The 24,875-nt window shown below is 42.3% G+C and overlaps 1 protein-coding gene across 6 annotated transcripts in view; it reads right to left on the bottom strand.

The window, feature by feature from the left end:
- The window catches only part of dip2a (disco-interacting protein 2 homolog A), a 90,121-nt gene that overhangs the window by 12,377 nt on the left and 52,869 nt on the right, over nt 1-24,875 (bottom strand). For 4 of the 6 annotated variants that reach the window (XM_004555473.6, XM_004555474.6, XM_004555475.6 and 1 more), the window contains exons 2-20: nt 24,179-24,250; nt 19,245-19,364; nt 19,036-19,155; nt 15,529-15,798; nt 12,816-12,953; nt 10,441-10,482; nt 7,258-7,377; nt 6,084-6,281; nt 5,808-5,899; nt 4,607-4,717; nt 3,531-3,654; nt 3,338-3,447; nt 3,084-3,186; nt 2,601-2,665; nt 2,048-2,141; nt 1,513-1,632; nt 1,266-1,380; nt 657-796; nt 123-259 (exon numbers count right to left, since the gene is read on the bottom strand). In XM_004555473.6, the coding sequence (XP_004555530.1) occupies nt 123-259; nt 657-796; nt 1,266-1,380; nt 1,513-1,632; nt 2,048-2,141; nt 2,601-2,665; nt 3,084-3,186; nt 3,338-3,447; nt 3,531-3,654; nt 4,607-4,717; nt 5,808-5,899; nt 6,084-6,281; nt 7,258-7,377; nt 10,441-10,482; nt 12,816-12,953; nt 15,529-15,798; nt 19,036-19,155; nt 19,245-19,364; nt 24,179-24,250 (2,291 nt within the window). The remainder of the gene's footprint in view (nt 1-122; nt 260-656; nt 797-1,265; nt 1,381-1,512; nt 1,633-2,047; nt 2,142-2,600; nt 2,666-3,083; nt 3,187-3,337; nt 3,448-3,530; nt 3,655-4,606; nt 4,718-5,807; nt 5,900-6,083; nt 6,282-7,257; nt 7,378-10,440; nt 10,483-12,815; nt 12,954-15,528; nt 15,799-19,035; nt 19,156-19,244; nt 19,365-24,178; nt 24,251-24,875) is intronic. The other 2 variants (XM_004555476.6, XM_004555477.6) reach the window with 1 other exon arrangement.

Raw genomic sequence — 24,875 nt, 5'->3', positions numbered from 1 at the left:
TTTAGAAATGTGGTGCTATTACACTGCACATATGAAGTGACACTCATGAATAATAAGATTAGGAGAAAAGCGCTGAATCCTTTGTCACACCTGACCACTTACAGAAATAACGAAACACCAACCTCAAAGATGTTCTTGGTCATGCCTGGGAGGCCGTAGTAAGCGACACCGGTGCTGCCTGAGCTCACGCAGATCTCTCCGACCTCGTCTGTCTGACAGAGATAAGGTATTCCCTCGGCTCGCACCACACAGACCAAGGCTGGAAATGCAAAATGGACACAGAAGGATGGGCACAAGGAAGAATGAGTCATAAGGTCAATATTTAAATCGATTCAAAGATCCCGGTTTGCATTAAGCTTTTCAAAAACTTCTATGAAACACTTCAAAAAGTTCAAACAGTAAAATTTGGTAAATAATTTCATTTAAGTTGGATGTGGTGATTTATTGGTGATGCGTTTAAAATGTTGTTTTAAAAGAGGCTTTTAAGGTGAATATTTTGCTACAAGCACTTTTATATGGTTAGATATTTCAGTGTCAGCATGTACACATTTTTTTTTTTAATTTTTGAAAATCTCCTTTTTCTCAACCTTCTTCAGAATCAGTATTTTAGTCATTAACATCAGTAAAATGTTAATAATGTGCATGGTATACTGTACCTCCAGGCATGACCTGTCCCACATCCTGCACTGTAAGAACAGAGAGTTTCTCCTCAGTGTCCACACGGATCACCCCATGACTCAGCCCACCCATGGACAGCACCGCCTTCCCGGGAGGAGGAACCCCCATTTCTGGAGGTCTGCGGGACACACAGTCATGCTATTACTTAAGCCATACTATCACTTAAATTCTTCCTTTTCTGCTTACGGCAGTCAGACTGAGCCATCTACTGGTGTAGTACAGTGACAGCAGTACTAACACTTAAAAAGAAGATATGAACTGGTTCTGGAGAAATTTAATGACTCTGTGGCTCCATCACATTTCTTAACTCTTGCATATATTTAAATTTGCATTTCTCTCACTAAAAATAGTGCCAGCTTTTCAACTTGAAGCATTTTCTTGCCTCCCAATCCGTCTGGCATCGTAATCTTCCTCCAAAACTGAGCTTCACAATCAGCAGAAAGCTGTGAGACTCTACAGTCTGCGCTGTGATCAACAGAACAAATCTCCCTTCCTCCCTGCAGGAACCAGCTGATGTGACATAACAGCAGCACAGAAAGCCAAAGAGGCTGCTTTTGTTCTCGTCAGGTGCAGTAACGGAAGCGCACCTGCGGATGGCGACAGTCATTGCTTCTGAAGAGCTGGCACATGGACAGATCACCTCAGGTCGCAGCCCACGTGACTGAAACACGTTGAGGAAGGCATCGCAGGAGGATATCGACCCTGGGGTAACACACACACACACACACACACACACACACAGAGCACCAGGCAGACAAACAAAGCAAATCAATAATAATTTCTTGGGACTCCAGGGTGTTGTTTTATTAAATGAGCCTCTGCAGATGGACTCACATGGGTTAGCTCCGTCAGCAACGATAAGCATTCGCAGTGAGCTCAGGCTGATGTCTCTCTGGTCTCTCTGGGCCAGCAGAGACCAGTGCATGTCCCTCGACTTCACCACTGCTACCCGAGCTGCACGGGGGACACAAAGACAAAAGCAATGACCGACACAATCATGACCTCTGTGGTCCAGTTTGACGAGATCATAAAACCAGACAGCAAGGAGCGACGCAAGCTGACTCAGTCGCCAACAGATGATTGAGCAGAGCTGTGGATCAGTTTTATTCAGGGCACACAACCCCAGAAATCAATAGGTCCAACAAATGATCTCTTTAATCCATCCACTCGTGTCAAACGTGCACTGAGAATCAAAACAGTAACAAGCAGGAATAAAATCTGGTCTTCTTAACAATAAAACACCTGAAGTGTATCTTCCCTAAGGTAGCTTCTTGTGAAAAGTGTGCTCTGTCCTCGTTTTCCGAATTAAACAGCAACAAAAAAAGATCTAAATTCCTTACTAACCCTAAATAGATGGACTGGCCCTTACCTTTATATGTGTGAACCTTCATTATCCAAGACAGAGGGTTGACTTTCATCAGGGAGTAGGGAATGCTGATCACATGCATCCGATTCATGACGCTCTGCCAGGAGAGCAGTAAGCATTGAGATGAGCTCCAATATATGCCAGAAATGCATCACAACTAAATGAGGTCACTGTAAACACGCTGCAGGTTATGATTTTATCTGCCAAGAGTACAAAAATAAGCCTGTTTATACACGTAACAACAAATCACGTATGACCTAAGGCACCGGGAATTCTCATGCATGTTTGAAAGCAGTCAATCAAAGCTGGGATGTCTGTGTCAGTGGAAGCAGCTTTATTTTTCACAGGTTTGAAACTCCTCAGTGGTTAGATAAGATGCTTTTTCCCCCCCATCAGGACTTCATTAGTTTGAATGCATTTACATACTGATAAAGGCCTCAGTGGGAAGCCGGTTAGATAAGTTTCAGTTTTTATCTGCAAACTGAGCTCAGATCTCCTCCATTTCTCATTATATAAGCGCCCCATTAGCTCTACTAGAGGTCTGGAGACTACTTACAGTGAGAACACCGTGCCATAATCCTGCTTCTCTCTTGAAGTCCAGGACGTTGGTTATCGTCTCACCTACAAATAAAAAAAAGGAGAATTTTTCACAGTTACATAAGTTTCTGTAATTCTGACTGTAGCAGCAGTGGTTTGAGTAAGCCAAATTAAGTTACAGAAACAGATCCGGAGAGTCTCTGGGGGTTGCTGGTGCTGTTTGCAGTTACTCAGAACAAAAGTAGGACACTAGAAGAAAGGAGCTACTTTATGTTCTCTTTCTTTTTAAGCAGACCTGACCCAGGTATGATGGAAGGAACGCAACCAACTGAGCAGCTGCATTTATCAAATGAGACTGTATTTACACCTAAAAGTGTCTCAGAGCATTTCTCCTGCCAGCACCAACTGAACTTTCTCCATGTCGGAAGAAGTGATAAATGATGGAGGGAAAAATTGCAGAAACAAAGTATGACCAAAAAAGTAAATTAAGATTCCTCCTCACCTTCAGTGTAGCCACAGGCCTGCGTGAGGGCATGACAGTGAGCCAGCATGGCTGAATGGGACACTGTGATTCCCATGGTGCTTCCTTCTTTGCTGGTTTTATACTAGATGTAAGAAGCATAAAGGGAAAAAAAACAGTTTCATTAGGAAGAAAAAGGATCTGGTAAAAACAAAAACTGCCTAATAAGTTGAATAAGTAAAAAACAAATCCAGTAAAAACCATCGCGTCACATCCTTTGATTAAACCCCACTTACTTCTATGTAGGCAATGTCGTTACTGGCTTCCCGTATTGGAGGGTGCCAGTCTTTTGGAGGCTTCACAACATGTTTTCCATCTGTCACAAACCACAGCAACCGCGGCCAGCCTGCAGAGACAGAGACATGAAGTCATCTCAAACCAAATGAAACTATGCACACACATTCACAATGAAAACAAAACAGGCTGTACCTTTGAAAGTGGCAACCTCCCCTGTTTGTGCTTTGGGCAGGCCTTTCTGACAGGCGTCAGTGGTCAGTGCCAACGTGACGCCGCAGCTGCCCAACAGAAAGCCGATCTGTTGACTTCCCGCATCCTGGGGGAGCAAAGAGAGTATCTGTCACACACAACGATCAACTACTAAAAACAGAAAAATTCAAAATAACTTTGAGAAAGGATGCGCCGAGGGAATGTGGGAATTGCTAATGGAGTGAAAACAAGGCAATGACAAGAAGAAGAAGAAGAAAACAAAGAAGAAGAAGAAACCTCAGAGCATCACAGCAGCATCAAAGCAGCAGCAGGTGAGCAAGCGGAGTGACGGCCAGTCACTATTAAAAACTCTACTGCTGTGCATCAAAGCCAGACTGTAGCAGGAATGAAACCCGAGATCTGACACACGCTCGCTCCTATTTGATTGGCTGTGCAAATGAGCTTATAGCTAAACTCGTGCTGTGCAAAGTGCGCTGCTCAGAAAAGCAAAAAAAAAAAAAAGGTGGGAGACTCAAGATGGGTGGGGAGAGGCGGAAAGAAAGAAGAGGAGGGTAATAGGGATAAAGAGAGGGACACAACGAGAGGACGAGGAATGATAGGAGCTGACAGAGTGAGCAAATGAGCGTCTGACTCCTGAGAACAGTTGGCCTGTGATCTATTTTGACTAGAATAACACATCATTTCACCTCACTCAAATCTCATTAATTACAGCACAGAGTCTGCCAACAGCATGCTTATAAAGGGCAATCACGAACAGGCATTAATATTCAGGCTGTGCAACTAATATGGATAAATTTAGATCGGCTTGAGCTGATCGATGCTCTGGGAACCGCAAAACATCATAAGCTAATACTCTGCATTTAAACATTTAAGAGATCAGATTTACAAAGATGTGATTTAGCGTAAGGAACGTCAAAGAGAGTGAAGATTAGCACTGAATCAAAAACTGCATCTGACTTAAGTACGTCTCTCATGTAAACACATTGAGGTCAGATGTCCAGTAGGGGTCAGTAAAACGTCAAAAATCACACATTCCCAGGAGACCCTCATTGCTTTACCTTTCTGGTCAGCGGCACTTCAATAGGTACAGGTACGAGCTCCGCCAGGAGACAGCCGTAGAAGGCCACCATGAACATCACCGGATCATTGTTGGGGAAAACAAGTGCAACCTGCAGGTGTGTTCAAGACATGGTTACAATACACCAACATTACTGTTTTAATGGACAGTATTGTGGACTGACGGTGACACTAAACATGTCATACAAATAATAAAGCTTTAAAGTTTAAGAAATCATTGCTTTCTACCAGAGAGTTAGTTGACAACTCTAGCTTCACAACAATAATATTTATATTTTCAATAAATCCTTGGTTTTAGTCAACAGTCAGTTATTCTATCTTGGCTTGGGTCTGTTTTCTGTTCACTGTAGCCCCCATTAAACGTGAAACTGCCGTTTTTGCATCAGACAAAAATCACACATGCACCATCTCGCACCAAAACAAACAGGCTTCTCAGCCAGCCTCCCCCATCTTTTTTGATTATTTTAGACAAGAAAAAAAGTCCAGCCACAACGATTAACCCAAGCAAGTCAACTAGACCCAAGCCGAGCCGTTTTTGCAGCTTTCCTCTGCTCAGGGTGAAACTGAAAGCAGAGGAGCAGAGGAGAGCCGCAAAACAACTTTAGAGACCCTGAAAATGAGATGAAATTAAATGTCTACACATAAATTAGGTTTTTAAACTTTACAGTTATGAACTGTGCCAGACTGGGCTCGCTCATTTCACTTTTACGTTCCCAGTCAAAGATTTCAAGGTAATAATGCAGATACAGACTTGGCTTAACACAAACATGTGAGGAATGGGACTTTCCTCTCTGCTAAGAAGTAAGGAAGCACTCCATTAATTATTTCATAGGAAAAAAAAAATTGTTTTCTGCTATATTAATGTTCCAAATTCAAATAGAATATTAAAGCTTTTAAGTGGATCTAAAACAACAAAAGTAAACGCAAATTAGAGAGCTGGTCACTTTTTCATCTAGCAGGAAAAGGCAGTAACTATATTTCCCAAAAGGTTCCTACTGTATGTAGGAATACTTTCAGCCCCCTGTTTTGTTTTGTTTTATTTTATTTTCTCACGTCATTGAATTTATTTGGTGATTAATTCCATGTTGAATATTTGTAATAGTGCTGATTGATTGAGTGAAATGCCAAAAAATGTAACACATTCAATCGCCACCGAACACACTGTAATATATCATGACTTACTCTGTCTCCAGGCACGAGCAGAGGCTCATTTCTGCTGCTCAGCTTATTAAGAAGCGTATAGGCCAGTTTCTGACTGCGGGTCCACAGTTTACCTGCAGAGGTTAACACACATTGTCAACGAGTGCCTTTGATTTAACTATTCTAACCTGCAAAACAACATTTAAACAGCAGAATACATCATGTCTGTTTTTCAAAGACACAGTGGATGAAAAGAGGTGCTATTCTTTTCCATCTGAATTGTCATTTCTGGGCCAACATCCACAGGCTAACACCTACCATAGGTGAGTGTGTAGACGGGCTTGCCAGCATTGTCGAGTGCTGTCAGGCAGGGGCTCTTGGGCTGAGTGGTTCCCCACCTTTGTAGGGCTGCTGGCAAGGAGGGAGGCCAGTTGGTCACCACCCCAAGAGGCTCCCCTTCCAGGGGACACATCTGCTGGCCTTCTGGCTTTGGCTGGTTGGGATCTGGCTGCTGGACTGAAAACATGAAGAAGATGAATTGGACATCTTTAAGACTTTGATTCGAATTGAGCGTAATATAAGCTCCTGAGCTGCTTGATAAAGAAGACCGGCTAGTCTGCAAAGAAATGGTAAATATGTAAATTAAACAACACTTGTAAGGAGGACAGGGGAGGAAAAAAAGAGTGTGAGAAAAAAAAGACAATGAGGAAGGTGTGATGGAAAAGGAAAAGCTGGAGGATATACAGTGAGCTGTGTTCTGTCCTCATGAGTCTAAGCTGCCTATTATTCCTACTTGTGAGAAACTCGAAGCTGCTGCTTACTGGAAATCAGTCTCACCTCGCTCCTTCTTTAAGTACTCTATTGACTTCTGGATTTGACTTCCATCTCTTCATCTCTATTCTTACCTTCAGACTCTCTGAGCAGTAGAGTTCAGACCTGTTTAAAGAAGCAGGTAAGCCATATCTCTGCCAAATATAACATCTTTATCAGTGTTTGGATCCTACCTCTGAGTGTGTTTTTCTGCTCACACTGAAGCTTGCCATACCACAAGGAGAAGCTTTACAGTTACCTGCTGATGCACTGCTATTCCCGCAGCATTTTCATTCACTCAGTGTTTATTCAGAGTGGCAGAGTACCACCCAGACCCACCGATGGGTTTGGTTGGAATGGAGGAAATGGTTAGGAAGGGCTGGTCCAGTCCGTGTGCACTTCCCTAAAAAATTCCCTTTCAACACCTGGTGGTCTTCGGGGCCAAAATAACCACCACTGAGCTAAAACCGTGCCTTGGTGGTTTACTTGTGGGACCTGGCAAGGTCACAGTCACATTTTTATCTCAGCCACAACAAGAATTAGACAGATCACTATTATTAGAGCTGGAAAACCAACGCGATGTGAGCATCACATTCGAAAGAGTAGGAGTGTGAAAGAGTTTCTCTTCACGAAGATTTATTGATTCAGCAGAATCACTGTAATTACATTCAGGTGGGCTTACCATCCAAAAGCTCCTCAAAGTCGTCAACAAAGAACTCGCGCAACGGTGGACGCTTTGGTCTCTTCAGTGTATTGAGCAGCTGCTGGATTTTGTTGGAGACGCGACTGTTGACTGGAACACCTATAAAATGAGTTTTATGGAGATGAAAAGACAAAAAAAAGGTTGGGAGGACATAAACATGACAAGAAAAAAAAAACATGTAGAGAAATACAGACGGGAAAAAGTGGAGATAATTGTGATGGCGCAGGTGGGACGTGGGCATGTGCAGACAGATTGATTGAGAGATTGATGGAGGACGGGGGTGGATAAGGGAGGGACAGATAAGGAAAGAAAAGGAGACAAGGTCAGTGTGTTTTTCTAATGAGGCACAGAGGACAACCAGCTGTCAGTCACACTGTGGCAGGACAACAAAGCAGTGGAGCACGAGGTCCTGCGCTGTACAGTCACCTTAAAGACATAGTGTTTTAGTAGGAAGTCTCAGGAATCACTGCGAGACCTCAAAGGCTAAGAAAAAAGGAAATCAGGAAACGAGGAGCCGCCTCGCCTGCTGCCTAGCAACAAAGATGTACTCGCTGCAGAAAATGATTCATGAGGTGTCTCAAAAGGTGCCTGTTTCATGCTATAAAATATAGACAGTGAGAGGCTAAAATCACCTAACCCCGACTTAAATCAGAACACAGATAAATGGTCTGACATGCATGTTACACTTTAAAATTAACCCTTAAATCGTTTTTTTTTATATAAAAACTGAGCCAGATCATAAAAGGAGAGAAAACAAGACAAACAAAACAACAAACAAAATAATAGACTCCGAATGAAACTTGCGTTGTGCCGTTAGAGTCATGTTTGAGGTGAGGTTCAGTCTATAAACATCATCAGACATTATTTTTACCCGATAAATATACAGTTAGCTTTAAAAGGGGGGCAGCTGTGTTCGACAACCCAGACAGCCACGGGAGCTAAAGGCCACAGCTGCACACAGCTTGCCTGATTTATCTTACTATAATAAGCCTAGCTCAGACAGACCCTGCCTCCTCATGCAGGGACAGATGTACCAGGGATCGACCCTGTGGGGGTCAGTGCAGCACCTGATGGACCAATTAGACAGCAGCCCCTAACATCCTGGCTCTGAACTCCCCCACCCACCTCATCATGAGGCTTGATCGCTCATATCTGGACCAACCAGGACCCGTCTGTGATTATGACGATAATTAATGTGTTCATGATCTTATAATGAATGCATTTACAGCCATAAATTGCTGTAGTAATCTCTGGCTCTTCCTTAATGTGGGACAAAATGTTACACCACGTCTTTACAGTAAACAATAACAGAGTTATAGGATCGGGCTAGTATTAGTCCATCTTTTTCCTATTGTTAACAAATCCCAGCCAAAAATTGTCTCTGGGGCCCAGTCTTGCTGAGCACTTTAAACATAAAAATGCGTCATAAAAACACGGTCCTGTTTTTTAAAAACATTCAATTTCCTGTGTCAGCTGGGCACTGCAGCTTTTAGGATTTTCTATTCAGACATTTATATTTGCAAAGGTGTGTTTATAGTGACTATCTCCAGCCATGGATTTAGGCAGGATGGTGTACAGTATGTGAAACTGGCTCAAAATAACCCACAGTGACTCATAATGAGGGAACATGTTGCCCACTGCAACAGCATGGTTCACTTGATGCATTTGTCATTGTTTCTGGATGATAATGGAGGTCGGCGGGATAAAAATAAGCCTTATCAGGCTACGGATACAATAAACACCTGTTCGTAATAATAACTTACTGTTGCTTTTGGTCTTTTGATAGGATAAAGCGATGTGGAAAAGAAAGTTTGCATAGGGCTCTGTGCAGTGCTGTGAAAACTAACTATGGAGCATGACTCATCAGCTTGTAGAACCACATTTAGCAGCAATAACTTGAAGTAATAATTTTCTGTATGACTTTATCAGTCTCTCACATCGTTTTGAAGGTATTTTTGGCTGCTCTTCTTTATAACATTGCTTTAATTTCATTGAGGTTTGCCTCAATTCATTTATGCACAGCTCTGTTAGGTCTCGCGACATCATTTCAGCCAGCTTGAGGTTTGGACTTTGACTGGGTCATTGCAACACCTTGAGCATTTTCTTGTCTCTAATTCAGCCATTCTGTTTTCTGCTGTAGTTGGTATCACAGTCCTGTTGTATAACCTAATTTCAGCAGAGCTTTATCGGTCAGATATGACCTTGATGTACAGACGAGTTCATGGCTATCTTAATGACTGCAACGTCCCCAGGTCCTTTAGCCCAGATCATTGACAGATGGTCTGAGGTGTTTGTGTTGAGATGCTGTATAACACTTCCTAGACTGATGGACAGCAAGAGCTGTTTCTTTAAGATCACTGCTTCTTGTCTTTGTTCATTGTCACCATGTTAACAAACCTGAATGCCCCAGACCAGCAAACTGCCAAAACTTGTGCTTTTAAGAGTTATTAGATTAACTGCTACCTACCCTTTTAATTCCTATGGAAGTTGTAATGGTTTACTTTTCACAGTACTGCACAAAATTCTGTAAGAAATTAATTTTTTAAACGATTGCAAGCTGAAAACAGCGCGAAAATACTGAATTTGTATCGGCAAAATTTGTGCATAAAACACCAACACACACAGTGTCAGTATCCAAGTACAGATGGAGCCAAAGCTACTGCGTGACTTGTTTTTTCTTTACACACATCTATGTGTCAAAAAAATGCCAGCAGTCCTAGAGAGCTGCCATCAAAGAAGTCACTGCGTGGCTGCGGGCTAGCCGTCAAAGAAGAAGTGAGAAACAGACTGACAGTTGTTTTCAGTTTGAGATAAGAAAACAGTCTGTCAACATAGTAATTAGTCGCAAGGCCAAACGAAGAGTTACACCTCTGCTTAAACGCACTCACTTTCTAAAGACATTCAGGTTAGACGTTGCCTGAAGATGCTATAAACGGTAGAGCACTTGCAACATACTCAGCTATACAAACACAAACACACTCACATGCACCTTGTATCACTGAATTCACTGTAGCTGTGCATATTTTTTTTATAACACACAAGATTTGGACAAGTGTCACAGTAAACCTGACAGTGGAGGTGAGAGGCAGAGATGCAAAGACACACAAATACAAACGCACATACAGCAGGCTGCCATAGAGCTGAAGGAGCAGTTATAAATACCATCAATTAAACTGAGGGATCCTTCACCTCTCCACTCACATCCTAGAGGAGAGACACATCAGGATGTCAATGAAGCGCTCCTGTGAACTTTCTGGATGACGGGGGATTTATATGTCTGCACTGAATCATAAAACCACAGAACCCTTCTGAAAACCTTCGCCGTAACCCGAGGTGCACCTCCCCGAGGATGTAACTATGCATCGTGTTGACGCAACCAGTGAGAGAATAACAATCATTGCCTCACTATAAGGACTCACAGATGTCAGCAGATTGCTGGAAGGAGTTTCCACAAAGTACTGGACTTTGTGTGAGGGAATGTAAGAAGAAGTGGGAAAAACCTGAGGGGCAAATATGTTTGCGTGGGGACCAAGGAGGGAAAAGAGTGCCAGCATTTTATTTGTTTCCATTTTGGCTGGCATCTAAAAAAAAAAAAAAAAACACAACATAGGCTCTAGAAAGATTCGTGCAAAAGTCAAAATCGGCCGTGAGCGTGAATGTGTGAGAAATCTACAGCTGCCACAGGCAAGTGAGAGTGGGATTATAATGGAATCACACTGTTGTTTTACCACTTTCACCATGTTTAGTAATCAGCATAGGAAAACCTGCAGTTTAGATCCATAGATTTAACCACTACTTCCTGCTTTTGTGTCAGCTAGGTTGTTTAGTATTTAAGAATCCAGAGCACGGGTGGCAGGGAGATTATAGGCTCTCTGCTCAAGGTGTCCTCCGGTTTTCAAGCTGCCTGATTATTAACAAACTGAATGAATGAAGATGAACTCAGACAAAGAAAGTGGAGCAGATTTAATGAACCAGTCAACCTCATTGTCATCTGTAGCAAGATGCTGGTTTTCTTTCATAGGTCTCAAGTAATCTCAACTCATACAAAAAATAAAACACTGTCATATATGATGGAGATGTTTGGAAAATAGGCATTCAGGTCACTCACTCTGTTTCTTAGTAGTAAAATACAGTATAATGTATGATGATGCAGCACAGAGCACCTGACATTATGAAGAAAACAGATACTGGTATATAACCATTATGCCTTAAATGTAAATTGGTGACTGGGAAATATATGCATTGTTTCTAGAGTGGTCCATGTTCTGGTCCTACATAACTAAGGATACTTTCACAATATTAAACACACATTAAAAGTAAAGGCCCAGTCATGTGACAAACCGACCTATATGGGGCGTACCCTGCCTTTCACCCTATAACAGCTTGGATCGTCTCCAGCCCTAACGCAACTCTAAACTCAATAACCTGTTAAGATAATGGAAAAAAAGTTTTGTAAGGTTCAAAGACTATTGTGGACGCCACCTAAAATGGAATCACACTAGAAGATGTATATGTAAGTGGATTTACGAAAAACCTCTGCCTGTAACTCAGCGGTTTAGGAAAGTGTTCAGGGTTCTTCCAACGGCGAGACTCTCTGCCAAGTTAAAGGTGAACTGACAACTTTTTGGATATATGGGCCTCTTATAGACCGCTAAATGATGTCATGCTAAAGGGAAAAGGACTTGTTGGGTTAGAAATTTGAAGGAGACGGTGGGTGATAACAAGCGTAAGCACACAGCAGTTATAGGGAATGAGTGTGTCCTCCCTTACGGCAATTTGATAAACCAAAACATATTTTATGGTTGGGTAAATGAAACCCTGCTTACATTTTACTCCAATTCTGCTAATTTTCCTATAAGAGAAAGCCAAAACTTCTTTAGGACACCAAATTTGTTTTTATATGGAATAAAAACCACACTCCCTCACCCACCTCCCTTCTTTTCTTCTTAGCTCAGGCTGTAATTAATGTGCTCAACTGTGTTTTTTTTTTTTTTAAACCTACCTTAAAATGAGGTGGAACATGACCTGTTAATACTGTATTTACTGTATTTGTATGTACCTATCCTCTGCAGCATCCACTGCCCCATGCTGGTAGCAGTACTGAAGCCATACAAGCAAAGGCACGGTTTGAATGACGAATAATGTTTGGAGGCTATTTTATGCACAGATCCACCAACAACATGGCAAAAACTGAGCGCAAAACCGAGCACCTAATGATCCGTTTTATGTCATGACTCAAATATTTGTTTGCCGCAGAGAAGCGAGACCATGATGCTGTGTAAATCTTTACTGTCTCAGTGTTTCTGTTAGTTAACAGAACCAAACATTACGGCAGGAACGTGATGGATTTTTCAGGGAGGGTGGGGGGTGGAGAGGTGCACCGTTACCGTGGCAACATGAGCAGGTCAGTCAGTAGCTTTTGCCAGTCACGTTGGCAGACTGACTAAGGAGAAGACAGAGGGACAAACAGCAGGGGAGAAGGAAAACGGGAGTTGACTTTGCGTGTATATGTGTGTGTGAGTGGGCAGGAAACTCACCATCTGCGGTCTCCATGACGCTGGTGTGGTGGTTGAAGCCGCGGGAAACGCCTCGCACCGAGGCCACATGGGGCCGCTCTGCGTGATGCGAGGAGCGCTCCGACAGCCCCGTCACGTCAGGGGGCGCTGAGTGGTTATCTGTGATGAGTGGGGGTGTCGGGGGTTAAAAGGTCAAATTTAAGGCCAACTGTGGGTGCTCGCAACTTATATAAAGATCTAAGTCATGGATTAGCAAACAATATGATTTGTCTGGTATTCTCTGAGCCGAAGCAAAGACTGTATTTCAGCTTTTCACCTTCCCTCAACACCACACATAAAAGTCTGTACCCAAGATGTCTTACACTATGTTACAGACCAACTGATGTCCAGACACTAAGAGTGCAAAGTTGCTCTCTTAATGTTAGATAGAAAGCACTCAGACATAGAAAAAGGTGCTTGTGTGAATGAAAGAGTATATAGGAAGCAGTCCATTTACGTCTGTGAAGGTTCTCAGTCATCCAGGTCATCGTAGTCAAAGGAGCTTGCAAAGAAAAGCGTCTGGACTTCTTTAAGTTACTTGAAGACGTTTCACCTCTCATCCGAGAAGCTTCTTCAGTTCTAAGGTCAAATGGTGGAGAGTCCCAGATATAAACCTAGTGGGGGTATCCCCCCACAGAGGGACAAAAGGACCCCCTGATGATCCTCTAATCGCCTGAGCCAAGGTGTGAAACTGGGTGTGGGTCCCAATCAGCCAGAGTTTCGGGTGAGTTCATTGTGAAACCTGGCCCCACCTTATCATGCGAATTCCTGAGGTCAGATGGCCCAGGATGTGAGTGGGCGTTAAGGCGTCTGGGGAGGGAACTCAAAACTGGATTATAGATGGCAGAGAGTTGGTGTCGTAAACCCCCGCCTCTGTTCAAAGATGGTCGCTCACAGTGGACATAGATGGCTTCTTTCACCAACTCTCTGCCATCTATAATCCAGTTTTGAGTTCCCTCCCCAGACGCCTTAACGCCCACTCACATCCTGGGCCATCTGACCTCAGGAATTCGCATGATAAGGTGGGGCCAGGTTTCACAATGAACTCACCCGAAACTCTGGCTGATTGGGACCCACACCCAGTTTCACACCTTGGCTCAGGCGATTAGAGGATCATCAGGGGGTCCTTTTGTCCCTCTGTGGGGGGAAACTTCCACTAGGTTTATATCTGGGACTCTCCACCATTTGACCTTAGAACTGAAGAAGCTTCTCGGATGAGAGGTGAAACGTCTTCAAGCAACTTAAAGAAGTCCAGACGCTTTTCTTTGCAAGCTCCTTTGACCAGTCCATTTACCATTAACGTCTGTGACAGGATCAGCTGTTCTGTTTTAAGTGTGTCATGAGAACTGGAGTTTACAGTCTAACATTGGAGTTGGATCCAAAACAGATACCTTGTTGCAGAGCCAAGCCATATTTTTGACAGGTGTCATAACTAATTATCAGATCACATTACTAGAAAGAATTTTGGGTAATTTCCAAGGTCTGAAAATTATGGAAAACAGTGTTTATGGGGAGCATCTGCCAATCGCAGTAACCCTGCTCATAACAGCTGATGTCAGTGGTTCCAACTTTTGGGATGAGCACTTGTGCATATTTTTTTCTTATGCAAATGTATGGAAGTGGTTTTCAAAGAGATTTAAAAAAAACTCCACATTGAGAACTGGTGTTCCTTTAACTACATATAGTATTTTTAGTGTCTCCTGTTGAAGTGGATGACAGAATCAATGTCTGAGGGGCAGAGGAACAAGGCAATATGGGAGATTTATTTACAGCTTCATTCAGCACAAAGTCGCTGCTGCTGTTTTATGACAGCAGCCTTGAGGGGAAACGAGCTAGTGAAAAAATAAAACCAGGCAGCTCCATCCTAATAGGATATCGCCTTACCAGCAACACATGCACACACATGTACGCACACATACAAACGTGCACACAAGTAAGCAAGACACCATCTTACATTGCAGCTGCAGCGAGACTAATGGTGATAAATCCACCAAATCTCATTAACTAGCCCGTGACACTCACGTGGCAACATGGAACAAGCGGTTTTGACAGATATGTGGCTGAGAGCTTCTCCACATGATCGAATGACAGTGAGATGGCAGACGAGGATGGCTAACTAGAAAGACGGGAATTAAAACTCAGTCGTTGGGTCCCTTTTGTCTTGTCATCATCGAGTGCTTTTTTGTATCTAGAGGGAGAGAAGGCTTCAGAAAGCAATCGATGTGTAGGACAGTGCTGTCTATCTGTGATTAAACAGTCTGCGGTACATAACACAGGTTAAGATGTCACCTTTGATATGATGACAAATCTGACTTGGAAGCAGTTATCGTATCTACCATATATTCTGCCGAATTTAACAAAATGAGGATAATGGAAAAAGCATAAAACTCAGTCTTCGACTCCCTAAATTGTTTGTATGTACATATATAAAACCTATCTGCATAAAGAACAAAGAATTTCAACGCAGACAGCTAAGAAGGCAAGTGTCCATTTATAAATTCCTGTTTGAACTGAACTGAAATGCAATCGAAACAGAAAAACCATTTATAATGGCTTTCTTGCTTGGCTTAAACACATCATCTCAATCTAGAATGAAGGAATGAAGGAGGTCAAACTAAATCATGAAATGCAATACTGACCAACTAAAAACTGCAACAGCTAAAAGTATCTGAAACTGTGTGCGTGCGTCACTGACCTAGATGGGTGTGTGCCATAAGGTCTGCCAGAGCGGTGGCTGCGGCATTGACGTTCAGGGCTGCGTGGGCAGTGGTGTTGGTGGTGGTGACGGATCTCCCTCCCGGGTGGGATGAAGTGGATGACGCGGAGGATGAGGTGGACGAACCCTGGATGACACGGTTAAACCAGTGCTCAACAGCTGGGTGGCTGTGGCCCTGGTAGGGCGTGGAGGTGGTCAGACGTCCCTGTCGGCGCAGCGAGCCCTCGTCTTCTGACGCTGAGGAGGTGTCTGTGTTTGACAGGTCAAGACAGGGCAGCGTCATAACAGAGGACAAAGAACATGGGGCTGTCTACAGTGTCACCAGGAAAAACAATCAAGATGGGAAAACCTGGAACACTTGCGCAGGGTTTAGATGATATGCAGATGACACTTTATTCTACTTATACATACTGATAGAGTACATATAAGCCAGGGGATGGGTAGGATGACTTTAATGGGGATGGAAGTTAATTCGGCTGAGAGATGCTTGTTTTTAAATCTCTCATGGCTTCACTACTATGTTTTTAATATTTGCCTGTAAGCAGCCACACTGCAACGACATGTGCAATATATATGTATAAAACTGCAACACATGTATCAAGGGAGAGACTGGGTGTTGCATATTTGAAGATGATGATGAAAAGGAGGGAGAGTAAATTAGGTGTCTGGTATACTGAGCTGCAGTCATCAAAAATATGAATGATCAAAAACAAAATAGATGGGAGCTTTCTTCTGAGCATGTCAGCACACTTACATATTGCCTAGCTATTAATTAAGGCTGAATTTCTACCTCAAGACAATTGCAATAACACATAACTACATACTGTAGTTGCACACAATACAAACATAAACTGTTAGTATAATAAATTCCCTTTTTCATGTCACTTGGACTCAAACTCAAAACCAGACACTGGTGATTTTATTTTCTCTCCCTCGAGGCAACTGTGAGCAGTTGGTCTCTTCAAAAATAGCCGAAACAGGAACAGCTTCAAAGTAATGTAATGATCATTTAAAATGAACATATTCCACTTCATCTGCCAAGTTACCCAGCAGCAGACTAGTCTTGCATTATGAATTCTGCTGAGAACAGAGTTCAGTGAAAGTGCAGTTCACTATCATGCATTTTTGGATAAAAAAATTGTCCTAACTGTTTATAAAATCACCAAGAAACTTCCCAGCTTTTGGCATTATTCATCCCAGACCATGTAAAATAGCGTACCTACTCACTAAACCCCAAGAAAACAATAAAACTCATGCAATCATAGAAAACTGCTACACTAAAATTCATCGTGCTTTTGATTAACTGGACAACGAGTCACTGAGAGAAGAGGGGGAGAAAAAGAAAAAGAGTACTGTCTAGAAGAAAAGGGGCTATGACTTCATGTGTGATCAGCACGTGCCTGATGGATGTTCTCTAAGCTAATGAGCCTTCATGTAATTAATCCCACTAATCTCCCACAGTACACAGTTTCAAGTAAAGTCCAACAAATTGAGACATTGAAAGTACTGCTTCGACTTTCCTTAGTCTTGGAGAGGCTGTTAGCGGAAGGTTAAAGGAGGTGTGATTATAACAAACCAATTTAATGCCTCTACAGCCGGTGGACTCGTGCAGTTTATCTCACATTTATGATTCAGTTTGTTATTCCTCACTCCAATCTGCCTCCCTATCTTGGTAACCTTGGCACAGTTACCCTGCAGAAGGGTGAAATAGAGGGTTAAAGAAGACATGCAAAGCAGAAATTGAGAGGTGGACGGATACAAAAAAAAAAAAAAAGGGTGGAGAGGGGTGCTATTTTTCACCACAAAGTAGTCAAAAACCAGAAGAGGCAGTGAAGACTGAGCCAGAGAGATATTTAAGAGACAAACTGTGAGCAGGGAGAGTAGCAGATACGCTGAGATCGACTTCAAGTACAAATGAACAAAAACAGGGAAACTAACGAAGCTTCAGCAGTTAAAAGGCTGAGCTTATTTTCACTGATTTATGTCTATAAAAAATGAATTTTAATTGGCAAATGCAAGATCATGATGGAGAGTCTTTTTTTAACGCGACACATTAGCATTGTAAGCAAACTGACAACTGCTTTCTGCCTTGTTTCCTGTTTATTAAAAGACTTTCTTGTTGCACTCATATCAGGCTATGATCTAGGATACAGCATAGGATACAAGGCTAGGTACAATAATTCCAGTTTAGCAATCAAAGCGTTGCACTCGTGCACAGTTGGTTTTGAGTTCAATGTTGATAGCATCAGGGTACAGACGTGTTCTCAATTATGATGTCAACATGCTGATATTTATTGGATATATTGTACAGCACAGGCTGATGGGAATGTCTTTTGTTGGGCAGTTTTTTGTTCAGAAGCCAGAGAACGTGACACGTTGAAATTTAATCCAGATACTAGATGATATATGAGAGTTATTACAGGGTTACTACAATTCCTCTTGAGGGGGGTATGATGTTATGTTGTAGTCTTTCCAACTTAAGCAAAGCAGTGGAACAAACAACCAACGGACTGATTGATTGCCATTACTAAAGTTTTGCGTATACTGCACCTACTGGTCTGTACATCCACTCACGCATTCATACTTAAAGTAAGTGTTTGACAAGTGTTTGGCTGAATGTGCAGAAGCTGTTCAGGTGACGGCCTGTGTTGCATGGTATAACCCTCATCTGATGTTTCTTGTCTGTTCTTGTCTTCTCTGCTGACTAACCAGACAAATGTAGAAACAATAGCTGCCGTCATCTTTACAAAAGCAGCAGATCATCAGATCACCTTGTATGTACATTACACATATATCAGTCTCATGTATGTGACTAATTCAAGTACAATAGTTCACTCAGAGAAACTCAAAACAGCCATGAAAAGTCCCTCTCCTTCTTCTATTCACACCACTGTGTCTGAGCTCTTAATCCGGTTACTTGCTCCACCGCTGTGTCCTCTCTTTTTATCCAAGACTTGAAGTTTTAAGGTCCCCCACTTGATAAAAATCACGGCAGTGTTTGAAAAGCCCTCTATAAAATCTCCTACAGATTATTTAATGAAAGATAACAACACATGCACAAGGCTCTTTTGGCCCTGAAACTCTTGGGAAAACAAGAAGCTGCTGGAAAGCTGTGAAATCACATAAATTCTAATGAACTGCCCACACAATACAAACTGTTATGCAAACAGGCAAAAGGTCGACATTTCAAGATGATGCTCAAAATCTGGTTATGCATTCATTCTGCCACTCGTGTAGGAAGGTCTCTCTGGGAACACAACGGTCAGAACCGAGTCTTTTATAGTCGCGAAGAATGGACACATTCAGCAAACCGCATATTTTCTTTCCAGCAGCAAATGCTTGACATCATAATTTTTGATCAGTGGACACAATGGAGTTTCAGCATCCTACACTCGACAGCTCATGGGAACATATCAAACAAACAACCCAGTGAGAACGAGCAGAACCAACTGGGATGCAGGTGATTTAAAGGAGCAGGGGTCTCACCTGGCGGGGTGCATGCCTCTACAGAAGACTGAACTAGCACGGACCGTCTCTTGGAGGGCATGGGCATCTTCCTCTCTTTGTACTTTGCCAAAGCTGCTTGGACGGCTTCTGTGTGCAGATCTAAGAAACGCATTAACTCGGCTTAGCTACAGAATAAAAGAGAAACACAAGACGTTTAAAACTTTTTGGCAGTACAGAAACATGATTACCAGATCTGAAGCGCTCATCCCGGGTGTTGGCAGCCCGAGACTTGTTGGATTTGGAACCTTGAAGAGCAACTTGGGACGAGGCTTGGATCCTGTTGTCGATTTGCAGAGATGGATCTACACCTGTAGAGAAACAAGGCAGGGAGAAGATCGTTTATAACAGAAACAAAAAAATATATATGTTCTTTAACAGTGTACCAATATCAATAACAGAGACGTGCCAACAAACTCTACGCAAAATGTGTCTTGGACATAGACCAATGGTGCACAACACTGCTTGACTAGATAAAGTTTCCACAAGCTTAATGGTAATCCCTACTTAGACCGCTCTGTTTGAGTGCAGTAGTTTAGAATTGAGAAAGTTTTCACTTTAATTAAACCAGCCTCTCTCACTGCTTCTCTGCTGCCTCCAAGTTTTCCAAAGGAGGAAAATGCAAATTACACAGACGTAACTGGAAGGAGGTGATTAAGCACCATGAATGTCAAAAAGACAACATCTTCTAACTGTAATGTTCTAAAATTATCGAACCCACGAACCAGGCAACCTCACTGTGCACGAGGTTGTCAGGCAGTGATTCACACTTTGGCTTATGCAATCCTCATTTGAGCTTCATTAACTAAGTAGTGGTGAGCATCAGAGGGGAAACTGATGACTACTGCCTGAAGGAAGGTCACAATACAAACTCCATTAGTAATCTTCCTAGCACTGGCTTCTCTTCTCCCTCCGACGCTCTCAATGGGATGTATAAGAAGCATGTTGGAGGGAAAATAAATACGGGAAACTTAAAAACAACAGATGAGTGCAGAGGACTTAATGAGTCCAAATGAGATAAATGTAAATGTAAAGCACATCCAAAGTTTGAAAACAGCGAACTTTTTGACAGGGAGGTGAGCAATGGACATGTTGCCAGGGAACCATTTGCATAAAATCCCCAATTGTGTAATAGAGCAAATTTTTCTTCTTGTTTAAAATTTAAGTGCACACAGAAACGATCAATAATAAAATGTGCACATTAAAGAAATACATAGGCAACATCGCTGTAACAAGTACTGAGATGTTATTTTAAGCAGCACTAAAGGACAGCAGGAGGCACAATGGGATAGAGACTTTACTATCAACACCACATGCAAGGATTTATAACTACATTTTCCCCATCACAAGACAAAAAAAGGTCAAAATTCAGAAACAAAACAATTCAAACTAGTGCCATGTTTCCACTGATTCCTGCCAATTTTCACTTTCACTTTAGAAATGCATTTGAGTAGAAACATCCAGTTTGTGATACCTGAACACTGCACATTAAACCATCAAAGCTGCAAATACAGAACTGAATAAATACACAAACATTTTTATGTGAGTAACAAGCCGTCTCTGTGCATGAGATAAATTAGGATCAGATGTCTACCAAATAATCTAAAGTTACAGACAGCACAGCTGCACAAAACAAAAAGTACCATCCATTCATTCAATCCACCAACATGTCATCCATCCATATCTATCGCCTTCAACCTATCTGGTTCAAAGTCCCCGGTCTCATAGGGTTAGAAGCAAGACACACCTCTTGATAGGTAATCATGATTATAAAGTGGTTATCTAACATACATGTCAAAACATGTCATAGAGTACCAGAAAAGGCTAGGAGCAACGCTAATAATCATAATGTTTACAGACAGTTTACTGAAAATCTGGACACTCATGTAAATAAACATTGAGGGAATTGCACACCCCACCTCAAGGGCCGGTCTGACATATCATTAAAAAGCAGCAAGACAACTCCTCTGCATTATAATAGTACAACAACTTGTGCTTTTTAAATGTGAAAATATCAGGGTTTGTAATAAGCTATTATATTCAACCTGGAGACTAATGTTAATATGTTTGATTTAATTGGGTGGCTGTAGCTCAGGTGGCAGAGCAGGTCAGCCACTAATCAGAAGGTCGGTGGTTCGATCCCAGGCTGCCTCCTGGCTGCATGTCAAATATCCTTGGGCAAGATACTAACCCCATGTTTGCCTACTGGTGGTGGTCAGAGGGCCCGGTGGCACCTGTGTCCGGCAGCCTCGCCTCTGTCAGTGCGCCCCAGGGCAGCTGTGGCTACAACGTAGCTTGCCATCGCCAGTGTGTGAATGTGTGTGTGAATGGGTGAATGACTGAATGTAGTGTAAAGCGCTTTGGGGTCCTATGGACTAGAAAAGCGCTATACAAATGCAGGCCATTTACCATTTAATCGTCGTTTTATGCCTACAGATGCATCCAGTCACATCTGGATCTGAATCCAGTTGGTTACAGTTGGTTAGACCAAGCCTCCTCTCATGATGATGGAAACTGTTTAACCATTTTCATCATTTTAACCCTGGAGAACCCATGGGGTCAAATTTGACCCCATGGTTTCCCTAGAAAACCAATGGGGTCGGCTCTGACCCCATTGGTTTTCTAGGGTTAAAATAAAATAACAAAGGTTCAAATAACATCATACAATGCAAATTTATATTTTAGGTTTATTTAAAATTAGCTTAGGCTAAAAAGGCTAGCAGGTAGAGTGAACTCAATGACCTTTCCAGTTTAGTTAATCAAAAGATGATGTGTTCATTTTCAATTCCTTGAATAATTGGTTAATTTTCTGTCAATCAAATGTTCTTTGGTTAACAACATCCCTAACTGACTATTCTGTACACATAAAATATATAAAAAAAAATGATAACACGGACCAGTTTCTAAATTATAGTTGAATGAGTGGTGTAAAAAGAACAGACAGTTCTTTAATACTGAACTGAGAGACATAAGAAGAACCAAACATGGATAAATGAGTGCCAACATTAATAGTTCCATCAAAAAAAATAACCTTGAGTACCAGACTGTCGTCAGTTTTGGAGCTTTTCTGGTGCTGTGGTCTCTTTTAACCTGATCCAATGAACAATGCAGAGTGGCTTCCCTCGTCAGTCTACCATTTAGTAAACAGGTTGTTGGGGACAGGCCACACCACATGCAGCCAGTTAGAACCAGCATTTAGCTTGCTGTTCCATCAGACACCCAGCCAGTCAGCTATCAGGCCGTCCTGGCTTTTCAGCGGCAGCTTAGTGGGGGATCAGTGAGCTCCACACTGTCAGCAACTCTCAGACAGCAGCAACAGACACGCTGCAAAGCTGAGCAACATTCACACGCTCCAACTAAACCTACAAAACAACATGAGTTTCAAACATTACACAGACAAAATAAAGCCTGAGGACATTTAAAGACATGCATCGCATGGTGTCTGACTCATAAAGCCACACTAAGCATGGATACACGCACACATTAATATATGCTGGTCCCTCATATAGCCGCTCTGACAGCTCAGTCACACGACGGCCTTTCCCCCACCTCCCAGAAGAAGCAGGTCTATAAAACAAGCCAGGACACCAGACCCGGTTGCTGGGCAGAACACACTACAGACACACGCCACACTGAGCCAATAAGAGGCGTGCTCCATCACAGCAGATGTCATTATTGGTCCACAGTGGGCCCTGATGAATTTTTACCACCTGTCTGATGCCAACGCTTACTTACGGCATGGTGGTTGATGACGTGTGTATCGCTTCCAAGGCTCAAATGTGCTTTAGCGAATGGCTGCATTCATAAACTGAAAATGAAAAAAACAATTAACTCAAGGCTGCTCTCTCTAGAAACTTAATTTGATGCTAATAAACCTTCTTTTACACACAGACAAGAAAGCTATCCAGTTTTATTGCACAGAGGAGCGAGCACTGACAGCGATAATTTGCAGCCCAAACAGTGAAATATAAACAAGTGATGACAACAGAAATATAAAGCCGTAAAACAGCTTATGAAATTGTATATGGAGGTCAGCAGAAACACATAGTCTACTTAACCACTTTAACAGTGCAGCTACTAAGGCTTAACCACCAATTCAATGAAGCAGCACTAAATAACAACACATCTATTCATTCCAATACGTGCATTTGTTGTATATAAAGAATATCACTGACTCATAAGCAATCTGATTTCTACTCTGTATCTATAACTTCTCTTATTTAAAAAAAAAAAAAGACTGAATGAACTACAGCATGAAAGACACAAAGACAACACACCGCCCCGTGTGATGACAAGAAATAAGGAGCTGGAGAATGAAGATGATGATCCGCCTTAAGCTAAATAACAGCCCTGCTAACTTCAGTGGAAACCCTTGTGCGAGGAGCCCACACCAGACTGGTTTCCACTTAGGCTTGGTGTCGAGAGATCAGGCCAAACCAAAAACTCCTCTGGACCCTAGATAGATAGAGGAGAAGCATGAAGCAAACAGACAGCAGCTCCTTTTTGGGATTCGCCGCAAACCACCTCGATTTATGGGCGGCCAGAAGCAACAGAAACGACTGCATAATCAGGGGCAAGAAGCACGCTGGATGCAAAAAAGTAGAAGAAGCTCCCAGCCCAGTCAAATACCAGGGATGAACTTCACACCGCCTCTCTTCTCCAAACACCTACTGCCCAACACAGGTTGGTGAGCACAAATATGCACAAGCTGGCTAAAATAAATAAAGAACAACAACGCATCATCACACAATGCAGAGCTCTGCATTTGCATTATTGGAACAGCATCGAAAAATATGTTCAGATACTCTTCATTGTGTCTTCCTCCTCTTGTTTTTAAATCAGTATGACAGAGGGCTAACAGAGCCAAGGGTCACATGACCACCAGAGATCACAGGAACCCCCTAACCATCTGAGTAAAGTCTAGATTGTGATAATCCACTCATTAAAATGATTTGTTTTGCTTGTCTCACCACTACACAGTGGTTTATCCTAAAAGTAAAGCTCATCCTGTACTCTGTATTGTTAACTTTTAAAATCCCATTCCTTGTTCTGTTTGTTGCTGTAGGGACACCGGGCTAACTGCTATGCTAATAGAGAGAATTTCTCACAGGCCTGTGTACCTTACCTTGTATCTGTGGGATGTACGGTGCCAACAGCTTGCCTCTTTTCTTCTCATAGCCCTTCTGAGTGATGTCCCCTGTACAGACAGAGACAGAGGAACAGAGAGAGGGAGAGCAAAAGAGAGAGAGAGATGAGTCATTAGCTCAGCCGGGCTGGTTACACTGGCACCACAGAGCACCAGAAGCAGGTTGGGTTTGCAAATGACCAGCCCTCTCCTAATTGTTCATATGCACTAGAGTTCAAAAAGAAAGAAAAAATAACAGCTGATAAGTATGCTCGTGTGCAGAATTGCCTCTGAATTCCTCAATGGTGGTGTCAGCTGAGGAAGTGGTATTTAAAAAATCATTTGACTCATGCATCTGGAATTTTTCCCCCCTCATTATTTTCCCAAAAAGTCAAAAATGCTGCTGTCAGCACTACGCGAGTCCGCCTCAGTCAGTCTCCACACAGTATGTTAAATAGGATTGGAGGCTGCGCGTCATTTAGTAGTCACATTTGAAAAGAGTATCAATGTGTAAGCTTTTCCATGCCTGGAAGTTAAATATAATAAATGAAGAAAGAGGCAAATGAGGTTAGAAGGAGGCAGACAGACAGAGAGAGGGTCGAGGTATTACATTAAGTAATAACGTATAGTATACGCTATTACTTAATGCGTCGCATACGTCGTATTCAACTGTGCAATGTTATAAGCAATAAAAGTA

This window comes from Maylandia zebra, linkage group LG16, assembly GCF_041146795.1.
Source record: "Maylandia zebra isolate NMK-2024a linkage group LG16, Mzebra_GT3a, whole genome shotgun sequence".
Taxonomy (NCBI): domain Eukaryota; kingdom Metazoa; phylum Chordata; class Actinopteri; order Cichliformes; family Cichlidae; genus Maylandia; species Maylandia zebra.
The sequence above is the reverse complement of the archived record's forward strand: the minus strand, read 5'-3'. Positions and strand labels throughout refer to the sequence as shown.